Raw genomic sequence first — 18,399 nt, forward strand, 5'->3', positions numbered from 1 at the left:
GGGAAAACCGCCATCGAGACATCGGTAACGAGAGTTTTGCCTCACACATCGTTCAAATTACCACGTTCAATGCCACTTTTATTAGCCCCAAACAACGTGCCGAGCAAAGCCGGCAAAAGCCACCGGTTATTCGCGCCGCCACCGCCGTCTAATCGAGCGCGTTTCAATTTTAAATAGAAAATCAATAAAACCCCCTCCGCACACTGTAAAAAAGTGAAAACAAATTAATTCACACACACACGCACACTATGATGAATTTCCATGTATGTTTTTGTTGTTGTTGAAGTGCATGAAAGTTGCTGTGGCTCTGACTCTGTGTGTGCATTATTGGAAGTGGGTGAATCGAATTAATTCGGAATTTGCTCGTGTTCCGGTTTCGGTGTATTGTGTGTTGGTATTCCAAGCTGGGGTCTGCTCGTCCCAAAATTAGAAACGAAAACACTATGACATTTGCGACGAACCTAATTTGCATACCACACGGTCCATTGAGATCCAACCAAGGGTTGAAGATCGACGTAAGAAACATGCCTGACTTGGTTATCAAACGCGAATGCATTACATCACTGTAGAGGGCTCAGCCTCCGCAGCTCGGCTCAGCTCGCATGAACCCTGAGAAAAGTGTGTTGATTTATGGCAGCACCGCCACCAGCATCTTAGTTTAGAGTGTAGCAGAGTTATTGCTCGCAGCGATGACATTGACACGCTTCGTCGTGGGAAACGTTTTATGCGAGCTTTTATCTGGCTTATTTTTCGCAGTGCATTCACCACCAGACAACGTGAACGACCTTTAAATATTTTCCATCCCAGCTAGCGGCGAATGGGCGACCATTATGGCAGTTGCCATAAACGGTCACCTCGCATTTGACAGTTCAACCATTATGGCAGCCATTTTAAACTTTATTTTTATCTAGATTGAGCATCTCGCGATAAATTTAAATGGAAAAACCACGATTGAGAAACGAGAAAACCAAACTTTTACTAAAAAGTGCAATCCCCCGTCGGTGTGAGCAAAGCAGCGCCCAAATGTTTGGCCAAAGTTACTTAATATTTTTCCTCGAGCATCATCTCTTGGGTGCGAGTACTGGCTCACTTGCTGAGCATAAATTGCATCACCCTGGCGCACACATCGACTGCCACTGGGTGTTGTGTTGTCTTGGTGGCGCGTGCGGCGCTTACTCCACATTGTAATAAGAGTTTTTTTTCTCTTTCTTATGATGAATGATTTCTTACAAACACTCGAAAATGTTGCTTGCAGTTTGATGCAGGTATTGTGAAAAGAGAGCAATTCTCTACCAAAACCGGAAATGGATTTTATTTGTATTTTTTGATTTGGCTCAAACTTTGTGGGGGTCTTCTCTATGACCAAAGAAGCCATTTTGCATCATTAGTTTGTCCATATAAATTTCCATACAAATTTGGCAGCTGTTCATACAAAAATGGTACGTAAATATTCGAAAATCTGTAACTTTTAAAGGAATTTTTTGATCAATTTGGTGTCTTCGGCAAAGTTGTAGGTATTGTTAAGGACTATTTAGAAAAAAATAGGTACACGGAAAATAAAATTTCCCGATTTTTTTATTAACTTTTTTTTCACTAAAACTCAAATTCCCAAAATACGTATTTTTTGATTTTCGAGATTTTTTGATATGTTTTAGGGGACAAAAATCCGCAACTTTTGAGCTATAGAGAAACATGGTCAAAAAATCTGCCGCCGAGTTATGATTTTTTGAAAAACTGGTGATTTTTGGAAAAAATCGAAATTTCATACATAAAAATTTTTTGACCTCATTTTTTTATGCAAAATTGAATTTGCAATCGAAAATTACTTTACAGATTTTTTGATAAAGGGCCCCGTTTTCAAGATATAGCCACCGAAAGTTTGATTTCAGCGAAATATTTGCAGTTTTTCGATTTTTAAAACTAGTGACCATGATTGACCATTTCTAAAAATATTTGTTTTGAAAAGTTCAGAAAATTTGCTATAAAATTGTCTAAGAGACATTGAAGATTGGACCTCTGGTTGTTGAGATACAGCGGCTTAAAGAAAAAGAAACACGAAAATTGAAGTTTTCTAAGTCTCACCCAAACAGCCCACCATTTTCTAATGACGATATCTCAGCAATTAATGGTTCAATTTTCAATGTTAATACATGAAACATTCGTAAAATTTTTCGATCTTTTCGAAAAAAATATTTTGAAAAAAAAATAAAACAAAACTAACATTTTAAAAGGGCCAAACATTGAATATTATGCCCATCTAAAATGCTAGTATTGATTTAAAAATTTTCAACATATTTTTTTCGAAAAGATCGGAAAATTTCACGAATGTTTCATGTACTAACATTGAAAATCGGACCATTAGTTGCTGAGATATTGACATTAGAAAATTGAGGGTTGTTTGGGTGAGAATTAGAAAATTTCAATTTTCTTGTTTCTTTTTCTTTAAGCCGCTGTATCTCAGCAACCAGTGGTTCAATCTTCGATGTCTCTTAGACAATTTTATAGCAAATTTTCTGAACTTTTCAAAAAAAATATTTTTAGAAATGGTCAATCATGGTCACTATTTTTAAAAATCGAAAAACTGCAAATATTTCGCTGAAATCAAACTTTCGGTGGCTATATCTTGAAAACGGGGCCCTTTATCAAAAAATCTGTAAAGTAATTTTCGATTGCAAATTCAATTTTGCATAAAAAAATGAGGTCAAAAAATTTTTATGTATGAAATTTCGATTTTTTCCAAAAATCACCAGTTTTTCAAAAAATCATAACTCGGCGGCAGATTTTTTGACCATGTTTCTCTATAGCTCAAAAGTTGCGGATTTTTGTCCCCTAAAACATATCAAAAAATCTCGAAAATCAAAAAATACGTATTTTGGGAATTTGAGTTTTTGTGAAAAAAAAGTTAATAAAAAAATCGGGAAATTTTTTTTTCCGTGTGCCTATTTTTTTCTAAATAGTCCTTAACAATACCTACAACTTTGCCAAAGACACCAAATTGATCAAAAAATTCCTTCAAAAGTTACAGATTTTCGAATATTTACGTACCATTTTTGTATGAACAGCTGCCAAATTTGTATGGAAATTTATATGGACAAACTAATGATGCAAAATGGCTTCTTTGGTCATAGGGAAGGCCCCCACAAAGTTTGAGCCAAATAAAAAAATACAAAAAATAAAAATGGTCGAAATCGGCCGGTTTTGTAGAGAATTGCTCTTGAGCAACTTCAAAGTGCACAAACACTTTGGAGTGTGAGAGATTTAGTCGTTTATTTGAGATGAGATGTTTATCTGAGAGCTGATGAAGATTGTGACGGTGAAACAAATTGCGCAACTTAGGACTGCTTTTTTCAAAGTTAAAATTTTTATGCTTGACAGAATAGAAAAACTCGCCAAAATACGAAAAAAGAAATATTTTATTGCAAGAACATAATATTCTTTAAAATATGTTTGAATTCTTACATTTTCATAAAACTTTTTGAAGAACTGCTCATGTTTGAGAGATTAGAAAAAGTCACACAAAAAAACTTGGTTTGAAGCAATATATGTATTTGAATTCTAAAAAATCGCATTAAATTATTGGAAGCTGCGTTGCTAATTTTTTTTCCAAGAAAGTCTGAATTTTCCCTAAATCCGCATTCTGCGACCCCATTTTAGTAAAATTTGAATAGTTGATTGCTTATTAAATTACAAATTGCATTTTTTCAATATTTCAGCATCGCCATTTTTCGGCCATTTTAGATTTGAAAACTCTGAATCCCTGTAAAGTACCGTGATTCGATTGTCCGAAGTGATTTTTTTCCAAGGCCTTCGGATAATCGAGTCTGGACTGTAAAATGCTTGAAAATATGTTTGATTTCCGTCTTTTTTCATCAACTTTTTAAGGATCTGCAAATGTTTGAAATAATGGAAAAACTAACAAAAATGTGACTGAAACAAGGATTTTTTAAAAGAATCTAACAACTTTCAGGAATATTACAGAAATAAGAACAAATCATTTTGAATAAAAACAACATAAAACTAAAAAAAAATGTCTAAACTAGAATACAGAATTTTATTTCACAACACTTTTTTAAAAACTTCTTATTTTGAACGTACAAAATTGATATGTTTGAATCAAGACATTTTCTCACGTCGACCCTTTTTTTAAATGAGTACACGGAAAAAATTCCTTTTTTAATTTTACTTTTTGTCACTAAAAAGCGGTATTCTCAAAATACCTATTATTTACTGCCCATATTTGAAAATTCGGCTATTATGCCAAATCAAGTATTCCGAGAAAAACGCGTTTTAGTGTCTGTGACAAAATCTCCGTCAAGGCAATTTCCCATAAGAGTGGCATATTAGCCGTTTGGTTTTTCGCATCGGCAGCCAAGTCTAAGCACTATTTCAGTAAAATTCAAGTTCCAGAAGATGCGTTGGAACATCCTCTACCACCTGGTGCTAATATCTCGTTTTTGCCAAAAGTGGATATTAGCCGTTTTTTCAATGGTGGGCAGTTTAATACTCGAGATTTTAGGGGACTAAAAACGTCATTTTATATAAGCTAGAGTGTAGGATAGTGCAAAATATGTTACCGAAAATACGATTTTTTTTTTGGAATAATGTTCAATCGAAAATGATTTAACAGTAATTTAATTGACACAATGCACCATGATTTTTTTTTCGAAAAATGTAAAAAAAATAATGCAATTTAAAAAAAATGATGAGGGAAAAGCACCAACTGGACTGATGTTTGCTGAGAAAATAGCTTTTTGAAGTTTATATTTCGTGAAAAATGAGTTATAAAAACTTTTTTTTCTCGCATATTGGAAACTATTGGTCTGTTTTTCAGTGTAAAAAACTAAACTTTCAAGAAAATTCCTCCTTTCCGAAAAAAATTATAGATTTAAAATAAGCTTGAGTTTTACAGTTTCATGCCTCTCTTCTGCTCTTTTTAAATGTTAGATTTCTAAACTTTAGATTTTTAAGTGTCTAAACTCGATAATCCGAAGTATCAGTTATCCGAAGCTCTCCTTCCTGATTTCTTTAGATAATCATTGGGATAATCGAATCACAATATTTTGAATGGTTTGTTTTATTTTCTTATTTAAAATCAAATTCTTGGTCAATTTCTTGGAACCTAAATTATTTAAATTTGAGTGGTTGATTGCCTGTTTCATAACCGAATAACCATTTTCGATAGTCTCTCGACGCCGTATTGGCCGCTTTCTTTTGAGTAACGTATTTCCATCATCATATTTGATCTCAACGACTACAAATAAGATAACGGGACAAATCTAGAGTAGGTGAGAGTGGGGAGACTTGATCCCCGGGGACACTTGATCCCAAGCCTGTATCTCGTCAGCATGTGGGTAAAACAATTAGCTTTGTTCTAGAAAGTTGTGCGAAATTAACTAAATTTTTTAAGATTGAGTTACACACATTTTTCTAAAACGAGCTGCAAAAAACTTCCAAGAGATCTATTTTTCTTTGTTTTGATATGTATAGAAAACACTCAAAAATTATTCAAAAAAATATTATTTATGCATGAATTGTTTGATAAACTTATCAACTCCAAAGCCCTTACGCATTTGATGTTAAATTTATCGTCATACTATTTTTACAATCAATTGTTTAAAAAAGTGCATTTAGGGAGACTTGATCCCTGCATTTTTACAGTCACTGGAATCAGCCTCAAGATTAATTAATTGGGCTGGGTTTTCATACATAGTTTCCTTTAGTCCTTTACTGCAGTTTGAACCTTTTTTCAAAAGTTTTGTAAACAAAAATTTCCAGCTTTTGTAAACATGCTTAATTTTGGTCTAAAAAATAATATTTTAAGTTTTTAAATATTTTACATACAAAACTTGTTATATTTTGAACACAAACGTACAGGTTTTATGTGAAATTGCTTTAACTTATAGAAAATTAAAAGTTTGGATGAATAAGAAACATTTTGCTTAACCCTCTACTGCCCAATTTTTTTTTCGAAATTTTTTATTTTTCCCGGGTTTAGGAGGTCTTTTTGAGCATCTTTTGTTCTACGAAAAACTTCACTTCTCTTGTTTTATGTTTTTCTCGTTTTATTTTTAGTATTTTAATTTGCATTTATATTGTTTAGTTTATCTTTGTTTTTGGTAGTATTTGGCCTATTCTACCACCTCCAATCATTACATTTTGCCTATCTAATTTTTTCATGTTTTTACAGTCACTTTTTCAATTTTTTGCATGTTTTCACATTTTCCGCTATAGAATGATGCCATTATCATTTGAATTGTGAAAAAATGCGAAGAGGCGTAGTCTGGGACACTAAAAAAATTACTGCATACTTCTTTTTACTTAAAATATAGGAAATGTTAGTAAAAAACACCGCCAAAGTTGACCCCTGAAAAAATGACATTTTTTAAAACATTGGCAAAGTCACATAAAACAATTAAAACTTCCAACCCATGAATATTCTAAAATTTAAAGAGTTCTACTTTCCAATCCTTTTAAAGATCAAAAATTGGTTGAAAAATGGATTTTTGGCGATTTTTCAGATCGAAGACCGTCTAAAGGCGGGGTTGGGTTGTAGAGGGTTAATGCATTGTTCGATAAAGTGCACCGTTTTTTAGCATTGCAAATGTTTTTTTTTCGAAAAATTACAGTTTTTGCGCAATTTGCAAAAAAAAGAGGGGCACCAATTTTTTTTTTTTTTCAAAAAGCTAAAATATTCTCTTTTTGACATTTTTGAACAGACTGATGTTTGCTGAGAAAACAGCTTTTAAAGTTGGAAACTATTGGTCTGTTTTTCAGTGTAAAAAACTAAACTTTTAAGAAAATTCCTCCTCTCTGAAAAAAAAATCTCAAATTTTAAAATTAAAATTTTTCATAGATTATCCGAAGCTCTCCTTCTTGATTTCTTTAAATAATCATTGTTCAATGTTTGTTCTCTCGACGAATACAGAACAAATCTAGAGTACTTCTTTAATTGGTCCTATACGCCATTGGTGTCCTATGACGATTGGGCCTTTTGACAAATTAATCTAGAAATGTTGTTTGTTTTCGTGCTTAGATACATCAGAAGTGAAATTTTTGAAAGGATTTCATTTTTGGTTGTTTCACGTGATTTTGCCAAAGTTTTGATTTTTTTAGGTCTAATTTGGCTGATAAAATTTTTTGCCTTTTTTTTTAATCAAACAGAGTTTTTTTTGCTTCTTTTGAAATAGAAAATTATAAAAGTTTAAAGTCGTGGCTTCAAAATTGTGTGCAAAAAAGGTGGACAGTCATTTTATAAAAAAAATATTCAGTTTTACTTTAAACAAAAACAAAACTATTCAAAAATTCTGTTTCCGTTCTCTAAAATTTTCACTGAAATCGAATAACTGCTGCAACATCTATACCTATTTGTTCAAACTATCAATCAATATAAAAAATCCTTTAAAAAAAGTGAGTGACGATTTGATAACCTCATAAAAACAAATCCACTTACTTATTTGATCTTGAGAATTCTTTCAAGGTCAAAGTCCAGGCCACGAATGAGCTTTTGCAACAAATTTGTCGTTTATCGAGATGATGAGCCAAATTTTGGACAGTTTTTCTTTTTGCCTTGCTTACTAAAGAAAGTAAACCTTACAATAATTTTACATCTTTTCTGGTGTAATGTCACCTTTTCAGTCTAAATTTAGGTAAAATTAGAACATAAAAGAGGTAATATTCAACCTTCCAAAATTACACCTTCCAAGTTTACATTATTTTTTACTGTATACCTAGAGTAATTTTGAGTAGACATCGACGAGATATTTTCTGGCAAACAAATTCATAAACACCAAAGAATTGCTGAAATTTGTATGTTTATTTTCAAGCAAAATTTTGAATGACTGGAGAACATAAAATGATTGATTCAAAACAAAGCTTAATGATATAACACTCAAAAGTGTGTCGAATTCGTCATCATTTCCAACCACCAACAATGTCAAAACTGTAGCAAGATGCGTAGATGCCTAAGTTTGCTTTCCGCAAACAAAACCGCAAGTGTTTTTGCTGCAGGAGTAAAGAAAAAAAAATCCAAAAATTTAAAACCGATACATACAGTCTTAGCCAGGCATTTTGTTTGTCTGCTGCTGCTTTGGTTGGTTAAGCAGACACGCACGTGGTTTGCTGGTGCGCTGATATGCGCGTGTAGTAAAGCAAGTGAGCTATTCACGCGCACCAAAATAAGCAGCAGCTCAAATAAAAGGTGGAGGCGGGTTTGTCGTCGCCTCGACTTGACTTCGAGCTTGTTCGTGTTTCACTCTCACTCTCGTTCAGGTCTCTCTCTGGACCAATTTGTAGACCTGTCCCACAAGCGACGGATCTTGGTTACTTAAGGTATGTGTCGCTCGGAGACGGTTTGGCGTACACAAATTCAAATGTCACGACGAAGTCGCCTTGGCGCGAGAGGATTGTGTAATATCAGTAAAGCATCATCGGCTTTAAGGTTAAGTCGGTTTAAGGTCCAACCTCGATGCTTAAGGTGAAGCTCTCTCTCTATATACTCACATGACGCAGCGTCAAACGCCAACAGCATCAGTAGTAATCCAATTATTCGCAGCAGGAACTTCATGTTGACCTCATCACTTCTTGGCTGAGTTGTGTGCTGTGTTGAAGATCCCACCCCGAGGGTCAATCGATCGAGGTCTGTGCCGTGGCCAACTGTGATTGAATGAAGAGGAAGAAATCCACACAAAAAAAAATCGCGCCGTGCCAGATCGGAATCACCTCAAATGTTGCACATTTCTCGGCCCACAACTCGGACAAATATGAAACTCTCTTCTTTCCTCCAATTTAACTTTTTTTGGTTTTCGCTTGTTTCGTTGTTTTTTCAAACTTTTTTTTTTATTTTCCTTTCAATTTTTTCCTCACACACGACGACGACGGCGACGGCAGCCAAATGTAATCATCTCCTACTTTTATTTTGCGCACAAAAGAGGTTGTGATTTTCGGAACACCAGCCCACAATTGTGCGGCGGAATTTACTTCTCTTTTTTTTGCTTTTCGTGTGTGTTAAACCGCCAACAACTTTTTAATTTTACACTCTCGATACGAGTTGCTCAAGATTTAGCCTTGAGACTTGGGCACGGAACACGCGACACGATCACCACCTGTTGGAGAGAATCGAAGAGCTGAGCACACCACACCCCGACGAGCACGAAACTGCAACTGATCGGAGCGCCGAACGAGACGTGGGTCCAAAGTCAGTCGTGGTGATCATCAATGGGTCTCCACCAGCAGCAGCGCTTGGTGATCGTGTGTTTTAGACTCTCTCGCTTTTCATTGAGAGACCCGCATGAATGGTGATCGATTGGGGAGAGAGATAGTTAAGTTAAAATTTTTAGTTGAAATTGATTTTAAAATTTTCATAAATTTTAATTTTCTGCATTCTAATTAAAAATCCTAAAACAAGTTTTTACCTAAACCCCAAACTCAACCATCTCTATTGCCAAACGTGAATTCATCCCCCTTCTTCGTGCGAGGATCGTGTGATCGTATGGTTTGTGTGTATATGTGATATATGTGATCGACCCTGTTTGTTGGGGTGTGCACCCACCAAAAACTCTCTCTTTTGTTCCGCCAGCCAGTTCAATCAGTCGCGAATTGAATGAATCGCGATCGTGGTGTTCGAGTGTGAGTATGGGTAACCATTAATGAACGAGATGTTAAATAATGAATCCAAACCGACGACTCTTGCTCTCGTTTTGACTCTCGCGCGAAGGATGTTGGATCGGGACTCGATGTCGTGGGATTGTGTGGTTTGGTGTGAAGGGACCTTTAAGTTTGTGCTTTATTATAAAAATCGAAACTTTTTTAAAGCTCTAATATTAATCAAAATAAAACTGAATAAAGTTTATGAAATTTATTAATGTATTTTTCAGTTTTTTTAGTTTTTACAAGACAATTTATATGTATTTTGTTTAAAAAAAGGCTGATGCAAATATTAAAAAAAAAAGTTGTTGTCCCATAACTAATCGAGGCGGAGAAAAAAATATGAAAAAATATATAACAGTTGATTTGCAATCATTAGTTCTCAAAAAATGTAATCAAAAAACATCTAAAATTCTCTGAAATTCATCAAATGATTTTTGAATAAAGTCGAACACGCTAAAAATTAGTCCTAACCCAGAGGAAAGCACGTGGATTTGTTTTCAAATTTTGGAGTTTATTTAATAAAAAAAAATGGTTTCCCCTCTAATTTTTCGAGACGATTTTGAAGGGGTTGACAAAAACTTTGAAAAATATTTGCGACAGCTTAAAATAATGTTTAACTAAATAAACAAATTGATTTATTTCTTTGAAAACTATAACAGCAACCTCAGTAATGATACTTAGGACGTAGAAACTAAAATATGTACACTTTCAATCCGATTTTATGAAGATTTTTTTTGCGATTTCGTGCGTTTTAAACTTTTTTTTTTATTTTGCTCAATTTTTGGGTGGCTTTCTTTATGACCAAAGTAGCTATTTTGTGTCATTAGTTCACCCATACAAATGTCCTTACATTTTTGGCAGCTGTTCTACAAAAATGTTACGTAAATGTTCGAGAATTTTCTGATCGATTTGGTGTCTTCGACAAAGTTGTAGGGGAACATCATCTAATTCCAGCGTGCCTCTAATGTTTCCATATCAGCACTTTGAAATCCAATAACAGCTCATAAAAAGCGTTTTCAACTAAAATCGAGTGATATAGCTCAATAAAAAGTGAGCAAGCAAATTTATATCAAAAGTTTTGCATTTTTTTTTATTTAAATAGTGAAAATTAGCAAATTGGATGGAGTTAGGAGCGAGTGCTTAACCTGCCAAACATACGAGAATTTCCCCTAGGTTTTGATGAGGACTATTGAGAAAAAAAATAGTACACAGAAATTAGTTTTTGCCAATTTTTAAATAAACTTTTTATTCATAAAAAAATCTTTTTCCCAAAATTCACATATTTTAATTTTTAATGTTTTGAATATTTTTTAGGGGACAATTGCCGTAACTTTTGGGCTATAGAAAGGTATGGACAAATATTGACCAAATTTTTTTTTTTAGAATTGGAAATTTTACTCCAAGTATGGTTTTTTTATACTTCAGTTTGTAACAGAAAAATCAGGCATCGGGTCCAGTCTGTTATGGTAAAATCAAATTTGCAATCGAAAAAACTTTTCAATTTTTTGATAAAGTGGACCGTTTTCAAGAAAATTAATAGAAAATTAAAATGTTACTGAAAATTCCCGTTTCATATCTGAAAATATTTTTTTTTTCGAAAATTTGAGATAAATTCTATTTAAATTGCCTAAGAGACATTGAAGATTGAACCTCCCCAAGTAACCAATCAGCACAAAATAAAGTCCCTGTTCAGCACTAACAGCGCATTTACAGCTGCGGATAAAAGCTAAACTGTTTTGACATCTGCACCAAAAGCGCTTTTACAGCAGGTTTGCAGCTGGTTTTGGACTTTATATTTCTGTTTTACAGCCACCCCTGCAAAATGTCAAAAAATGGAGAGGCAAAAATATTGTTGTCCCTTTCCATCTCTCTCTCCCCTGCTTTTCTCAATTCTATTTTTGGGCTGTTTGCTACTTTGCCGACTCAGCTGACTGAGAGGGGAAGTTGAATTATTTGCTTGAACTCGCGGTAGTGCCGATGCGATGCTGGATGTTGATGATGTTCGATGAATCCGGAGGTATGGATTTCCAGGTTAGTTGTAAGAGCTACATTAGCAGATTTGTTGTTCAGTTAAATGTACAAATCCTATGTAATAAGAGCATTTTCCAATCGACCATACCACTAGAAACTTTCTATGTATTTTTCAAAACACACCGTTTAATTCCTTATTATTTACCGCACCGACCAGTCGTGTGTTGGAAGTTGAAGGAAGTTCCTCGGGAAATGCCCATGTTGGGTGTTCAAAGACGGTTGTTCCAGCTTTCGCGCAATGAAAACTCCGCATAATTTTGCCATGTTTCCTCCGTATCCGTAAGCACATGTCAGCTGGTCGAGGCCACTGTAAACGTCGTAGAAATTCTTTTATCATTAAAATCAAAAATGATGAAATTAAACTTACCATTAAAATAAAACGGCTTCAATAGCAGCGTAGACAAAATCTTCTAAGCTGAGTGTTTTTTTCTCCCCTCTCGATTTGTTTTGGTTTAATAGATGAGAGAGTAAGGAATATTTTTGAATCTGTTCGTGGTTATCTCTCTCTTTCGCTCTTACACGGATCAATTTAGTGTTGCCAGTTTGATGAAATATTTGGTTGCAGTGTTGCTAGTAGCAGCATCAAATCAGCTCTATTCCAGCTATTATTAGAGCAGTTTTTTTAAAGCTAATTTGCAATCACCTTAGCTGTTTTATGACTGATTAGCTGGTGAATGCTGTTTAGCAGCTCATATATGATTATTTTTAGTGCTGGATGGTTACCTGGGTCTGGTTGCTGAAATACAATAAATTTTTAATTTTTTAAGTCTCATCCAAACAGTCTTTTTTCTAGTACCAATATCTCAGAAGATAATGGTCATATTTTCAATATTAAAAATAAAACATTTGTGAAACGTTTCATTTTAAAACATTTAACATAAAAAACAATGTTTAATTTTTAAACATCGAAAAATTCGAATTTGAAATGTTCACTTTATCGAATGGGTTTTTTAGATTACAAATTTAATTTTAAATTGAAAACTGATGTCAAAATAAAATTTCGAATAAGATTTTTATTTAAAAAACAAAAAATCCTGCGCAACTTTTGCGGATTATGTCCCTCAAACAATCCCCTAAAACACATAAAAAATTAAAAAAAAAATAAAAATATGAAATAGGAAATTGTTTATTTTTGTGAAAAAAAAGTTAATTAAGAAATAGTTTTCAACAAATTTTTAAAAGTTTGAATAGTGCTAAGAAAAAAAAAAGCAACTTATTTTTTCCGTGCACTTCCTTCAGACAAAATTATTACGGGGAACTCTTGCGGCGAATAGCAGAAACAGCAGAAACTCACCACCTTCAATGTGTCATAATGGAGCGATCTTTTATGACGTAACGCAGACGAGAATCGGGGGAGGGGGGTGCGCTCTCGTAACAAAACATTCTGGGAAATGTGTTGGGGGGGGGGGGAGGTCCTGGAAAAATATTTTTGTTTCGTAATGAAAGAACGTGCCCTCTGACTACCTCTTTGTTTGTTTTGTTTGACTAGATTGACAGATAAATTCAAAAACATAACAAAAAATAACTAAACATAAATTAAATACCTAAAGTTTATGATAATAATTAAGGATTTAGGAAATTACAGTTCAAACATATTTTTTACACGTGTCATTTAATCATCTAAAGATGAGTTTGATGAAATCCACTGTCTGGTAAGCTTATTTTGAAACATCTTTTAATATTAGACTTAAAATTCCATAACAAACCTTCTTTAACTTGATAAATTATAAAAATCAAAAGTTTGAGTGTAGAGTATTTTTTAAAAAGGTCCTATTTTGTTTCATATGTTTTTAGGATCTTTTTTTTAAAATAAAAAGCTAAATTTTTCCATACTAATCATGTAAAATTGAATTCTCATTTAGTCCAGAAGCCATAGAAATAACAATCAATACTTGAATAAGGTTAAACGGGTTCTCGCTTATCTTTAAGTTTGTTTGGGATTGTTGGGGCTATTTACTGATAAAATTTGATATTCTTGTAGGTTTTGTTCTGGGAAACAACTTTGTAGAACATCGCGAAGCATTCTAAATCGATCATTATTGAGCATTTTTCGATTGTTTTTCGATTGTTATTCAAGGGGTTCACAGGTAGCAATAAAAGTATTCCAAAGGATTCCTTTCAAGATTGCATTTCATTTGACTTAGAGTTTTGAAATTTGTTAGTTTGGATCAAATGTTAATTTCCTCATAGTTTCTTCCTGGACCAATGAAACAACAAATTACAAAAATCTCTTCCATTTTCAGCCCCTTCGAAAAGCAGGAAATTGGGTGCAAAATCTGCGATGGCACGAGCGGTGCCATGGAGTCGATCTTTTGCGCTACCGACAACAGCCGCCTGCTGGACAAAATCTTTAAATGTACAAATGTACGGGTGGTTCCCGTATGTGGGATAATTTCACCGGTTTGCGAGTTTTGCCACGATCGCATTAATCAGTTTGATGAGAGTTTTAAGCCCCGGTGTAGCGAGTACGTTGTGGAGAAGGTTAAGAGGAGCGTAGAGCCGGACGATGATCCGTTTGGGTGTTTGGAGGATCCGATGGCGGTTGAGGTAGAGCATAAGGTGGTTAAGGTTGTGGAGGTTCCCAAGGTTCGGGAGGTTAAAGTTCCGACGATCATGGAAGAGGCCAAGGTTGGAGTTGACAATGTTTTGGAACAGGTCGATGAGATCAAGAAAGAGCTGAATAACTTGTTGGAAGCGGCTGAGGAGGATCAAGTGGAGGATGATGATTGGGACGACAATAAGGAGGATGGTGAGGGAAATTCTGAAGCTGAGGAAAGGCCTAAATCTAAAAGGGAGGTTTCCGATAAACCAAAAAAGCTTTCCAAATGTGAGGTTTGCGGGAAGGAGGTGGCTTATTTGAAGGACCACATGCGGATTCACAAGAAGGAGAAGAAGTTCAAGTGTCCGCACTGCGATCGCGGGTTTAGTCAGAGCAGTAACTTGGTCTATCACGTTCGGAAGCACACCGGAGATAAGCCATTTGTCTGCACTTATGATAAATGTGATAAAGCATTCATCTGCAAAGCGCACCTGCTTTCCCATGAGGTAAGAATCGAATGTGTTGTCTTGTAATTTGTTGAACTTTCGTTGTTCGTGAATATTTAGTGAGCTGGATCGATTTATTTTTCATTTCAGCGATCTCACATCGATGATAAGCCATTCCAGTGCGAAGTTTGCTCAAAACGCTTCAATCAGGTTTGTTATTCCTAAATAAATGCATTTCTTCAATTTATTGATTTATTTTTTTTAAGGCGTGTAATTTGACCAAACATCTTCGCGTGCACTCTGGAGCGAAACCTTACACTTGTAGCATTTGCGGAAGAGACTTTATGAATCTCTCAAACATGAAGGCTCATGAGAAACGCCATAAAGGAGAGCGGAACTTATCCTGCCAGTTATGCCCTAAAACATTCTATGACAAGCATCATCTGGAACGTCACGCCCGCGTTCATTCCAAGCCGTCCAAAGTTTCATGTGGCTTCTGCTCCAAAGAATTCACATCGGAACGAGCCGCCAAAACCCACGAGCTCAAGCACGCGGAACAGCTGGTTTGTAAGATTTGCTTCACCACCTTCGAAAGCGCCCGTTTGCTCAAGTTCCACATGAAGAGCCACGACCGGAAGCAGTTCCAGTGCCTCAACTGCCCGAAAAGTTTCATCCGGGAAGATGTGCTCACGAAGCACATTCAGCGCGTTCACGTGGACGGTCTGGCCAAGCCGAATCAAACGGTGATTCTGGTCGCTCCGGAGCGCGCCCAAGCTCAGCTGGACGCTGGCCTGGAGGAACCGTACTGCTGTCTGGTCTGTGACAAGCTGTTTAGCACGTCACAATCGCTTAAAGTGCACTTGCGAATCCACATTACCGGAGCGCGTCCGTTTCCGTGCGTAAAGTGTCCACGATCGTTCAACCAGAAGGAGCACCTGCGCGTGCACGACCGGACGATTCACACGGGGGAGCGGCCGTTTGGTTGTACTGTTTGTGGGGAGACATTTGTGCGGGCACATTCGTTGAAAGAGCACATGCTGGTTCATGAACGTGGATTGTCGCTGGAGGTCAGTGAGGAGGTGGAAGTTATAACTGGGGACGTGGACGCTGAGGAGATTGGAGGGGATGCGCAGTTGGTGGAGCTGGCGTCGAGTGTGGTTCCGGAGACCGGACAGGTCGTTGTTAAGTTTGAGGTGAAATGTGCGAAATGAGGGAATTATAAATGTAAGGTGAAGTTTTAACGTTTGTGCTTGATTTTGCTGAGAAATTCCTAAATTCTTCTCCGTCAGGAAATTGTTTTTGACGAAGAACTTCGTCTTTATTCTGAGCAGCAATCCAAAGTATGCGAAGCGAAATGAAACGCCTGAAGATGAAACACCCTTTCCCATCTCGGAACGTGCTATTCAAGTATCTAAAGTTCTTTGTCATGATGGTTATCCTTGTAGCATTAACGATGCACCTGTTTTTATTTGTAACTCTTCCAGTCACTATTGGTGCTGTCAGAAATTATTGAACTAACAACAACAACCCTGACTGCATCTGACTTTCCCGACTAGCGAGTTTGACCTGTAAAAGCTTGCGCTAGCAGCCACATGGCGGCGCTGCTGCAAGCCTATAATTTCATCTGTTTATTTTTTCCGTGTACACGACGTTTACAAAATATCGATTACTCACCACAAGCTGTCACTCGGGCTGTCACTTTTCTTCTTTTCGCAGTGAGGAGGGTCATATGATACACGGGGGATCAAGTGACTGACTGATTGTGTGTAAATTTGCTGAAAAATCGACCAGAAGGTAGGTTCTCGCGCTGCAATCCGTGGCCACCGGTGTCAAACCCGCCCCAGACAGTGTAATTAAGGTGAAATTCTCGTTTGCAGACGGCCACACGATGCGCTACACTCTCGGGTACACCCTCGTCGGAACGCTGACCTCGGTTTCGACGGTACTGATCCTGTACCATGTCCTCACGGGCAAGGGCGAGCGCGTCAGCGTCGGCTGGTTCCTGGAGGAGACGTCCCCGTACATGTGGGCCACCCTCGGCATCGCGTTCGCCGTCGCGCTGTCCGTCGTCGGAGCGGCCATGGGAATTCACACGACCGGAGTGAGCATCGTCGGTGGAGGCGTCAAGGCCCCGCGCATCAAGACCAAGAACTTGATCTCCGTCATCTTCTGCGAAGCCGTCGCCATCTACGGTCTCATCACGGCCATCGTCCTGTCCGGAATGCTGGAGAACTTCTCCTGGTCCACGATCGTCGCTAACGAGAACATCCGGAACAACAACTGGTTCTCCGGTTATGTAATGTTCGGCGCTGGCCTGGCCGTCGGTCTGGTCAACCTGTTCTGCGGTATCGCCGTCGGCATTGTCGGTTCCGGTGCGGCCCTGGCCGATGCCGCCAACTCGGCACTGTTTGTCAAGATTCTGATCGTCGAGATCTTCGGCTCGGCCATCGGTCTGTTCGGACTCATCGTGGGCATCTACATGACCTCGAAGGTCAAGATGGGCGACAAGGAGTAAATCCCCCCGCTCAAAAGTACCAAAATAATCGTAGAGAGAGAGAGGATCCAGAACAAATGTGGGTGAGTTGCTCGAAGAAGATCTCAAATTCCAACCCAAAAAATCATTATTCCTTTCAGCAGAGTATTAAATTACCGAAACAGAAATGAGACAAAAGTGACTCGTGAGGGGCAGCAGCAGCAACAAGAGTTATCTTTAAAAAGTAGTAGTGTTACTCTCAAAGGCCATTCCAGAAGTACGATCTATCTACACTCACAACACACAACCCAAACTACAAACATCCGGAACCATCTTCAAAATACTTAGAGGTTGCTTAAGTTTCGAGCAACGTCAACTTAATATATATTCTGCCTTTATTCAACCTTCAACGAGGATATTTTTGAGTAAACAAACCCCCCCATCTTGATGTGTAAATTGGTAAATATTGTTTATTATTGTTTTACTTTCATATTTTTTGCGTTAGTTTAATGCACAAACGTGTGTTTAAATTAAAGATGGTTTAAATATTGTATAAGCTTAAAGAAACAAACAAAAAACACTTAAACGTTAGTGGAAATCCCGCGCATTCAGATGTAACCGAACGCGAAATCATGAAATAAATGTTCAATGAACGTCACACAACAATTCAAGTTTGTATTTTAATTACTTCAATTCTGGAGCAACATTTGAAAGGGGCGGTACGACATTGCTCTTAAGGCCTTTCATTACACGCGTTTAAATGGGACGAAAGGCCGTAAGAGCAATGTCGTACCGCCCCTTTCAAATGTTGCTCCTGAATTGGAATATTGAGAAACAGCCCAGTTATTATTTGGCACAATTCATCAAATTCGTCATTTGTAGAATATTAAATTAAAATTGTTTGAAGCAGTCAGTGTTGTAATTAAATGATAGAAAAAATCTATCATTTGATGATTCTTGCCCCAAAATACCAAAAGGTATAGTGACCGTCACTTGTGTCACTAGTGAGTTCCCTTCTTCTGATTGCCAGTAAGAGCATTCTGTTTCAATCACTCCTTCTCTTTCCTCGTTCACGAAAACTCGCCGAAGATTATTTTGTTTTCTCCGACCAAATGCATGAAAGAATGCGAGATTGTGAACCGATCACGTACTACGTCCCGTTAACTTTCGTTGGAAAATTTTGTTTTGTGGCAACGCTCTGTTGATATGGGGGATGATTGTGGATGTGGGAATGAGAGAGAGAGAAAAAGAGCATAACGGAGCGG

General features: G+C 36.8%; 3 protein-coding genes across 5 annotated transcripts in view; 2 read left to right on the top strand and 1 right to left on the bottom strand.

The window, feature by feature from the left end:
• LOC120412503 (uncharacterized) overlaps nt 1-9,167 on the bottom strand; it is a 32,735-nt gene extending 23,568 nt beyond the window's left edge. The window contains exon 1 of the mRNA XM_039573002.2: nt 8,500-9,167. Coding sequence (XP_039428936.1) covers nt 8,500-8,563 — 64 coding nt within the window. The 5' untranslated portion in view covers nt 8,564-9,167. The remainder of the gene's footprint in view (nt 1-8,499) is intronic.
• Nucleotides 9,168-13,164: 3,997 nt separating this feature from the next.
• Nucleotides 13,165-15,887, top strand: LOC120412499 (zinc finger protein 345-like). Its single transcript, XM_039572998.2, has 4 exons — nt 13,165-13,328; nt 13,920-14,721; nt 14,812-14,871; nt 14,928-15,887. The coding sequence occupies exons 1-4, from the start codon at nt 13,303-13,305 to the stop codon at nt 15,870-15,872; spliced, it is 1,833 nt and encodes a 610-aa protein (XP_039428932.1). The 5' UTR covers nt 13,165-13,302; the 3' UTR covers nt 15,873-15,887.
• A 421-nt stretch (nt 15,888-16,308) lies between these two features.
• LOC120412505 (V-type proton ATPase 21 kDa proteolipid subunit c''-like) lies at nt 16,309-17,798 on the top strand. 3 transcript variants are annotated; one of them, XM_039573007.2, is made up of 3 exons: nt 16,309-16,455; nt 16,539-17,238; nt 17,296-17,798. In XM_039573007.2, exon 2 carries the CDS (start codon nt 16,550-16,552, stop codon nt 17,174-17,176), a length of 627 nt encoding a protein of 208 aa, XP_039428941.1. In that variant the 5' UTR covers nt 16,309-16,455; nt 16,539-16,549; the 3' UTR covers nt 17,177-17,238; nt 17,296-17,798. The 3 variants fall into 3 exon arrangements, with proteins under 3 accessions (XP_039428941.1, XP_039428939.1, XP_039428942.1); XM_039573005.2 differs by having other exon boundaries at nt 17,299-17,798; XM_039573008.2 differs by having other exon boundaries at nt 16,539-17,234; nt 17,299-17,798.
• The last annotated feature ends 601 nt before the right edge of the window (nt 17,799-18,399 follow it).

This window comes from Culex pipiens, chromosome 2, assembly GCF_016801865.2.
Source record: "Culex pipiens pallens isolate TS chromosome 2, TS_CPP_V2, whole genome shotgun sequence".
Classification (NCBI taxonomy): Eukaryota; Metazoa; Arthropoda; class Insecta; order Diptera; family Culicidae; genus Culex; species Culex pipiens.

What these genes read in the sequence shown, in the direction of transcription:
- LOC120412499 (XM_039572998.2), top strand. Translation starts at nt 13,303, where the DNA reads ATGAGTTTGATGAAATCCACTGTCTG. An exon ending in TTGATGAAATCCACTGTCTG is followed by an intron (nt 13,329 to 13,919) that starts GTAAGCTTATTT and finishes TTCCATTTTCAG; the next exon opens with CCCCTTCGAAAAGCAGGAAA. An exon ending in CGCACCTGCTTTCCCATGAG is followed by an intron (nt 14,722 to 14,811) that starts GTAAGAATCGAA and finishes TTTTCATTTCAG; the next exon opens with CGATCTCACATCGATGATAA.
- LOC120412505 (XM_039573007.2), top strand. Translation starts at nt 16,550, where the DNA reads ATGCGCTACACTCTCGGGTACACCCTCGTCGGAACGCTGACCTCGGTT.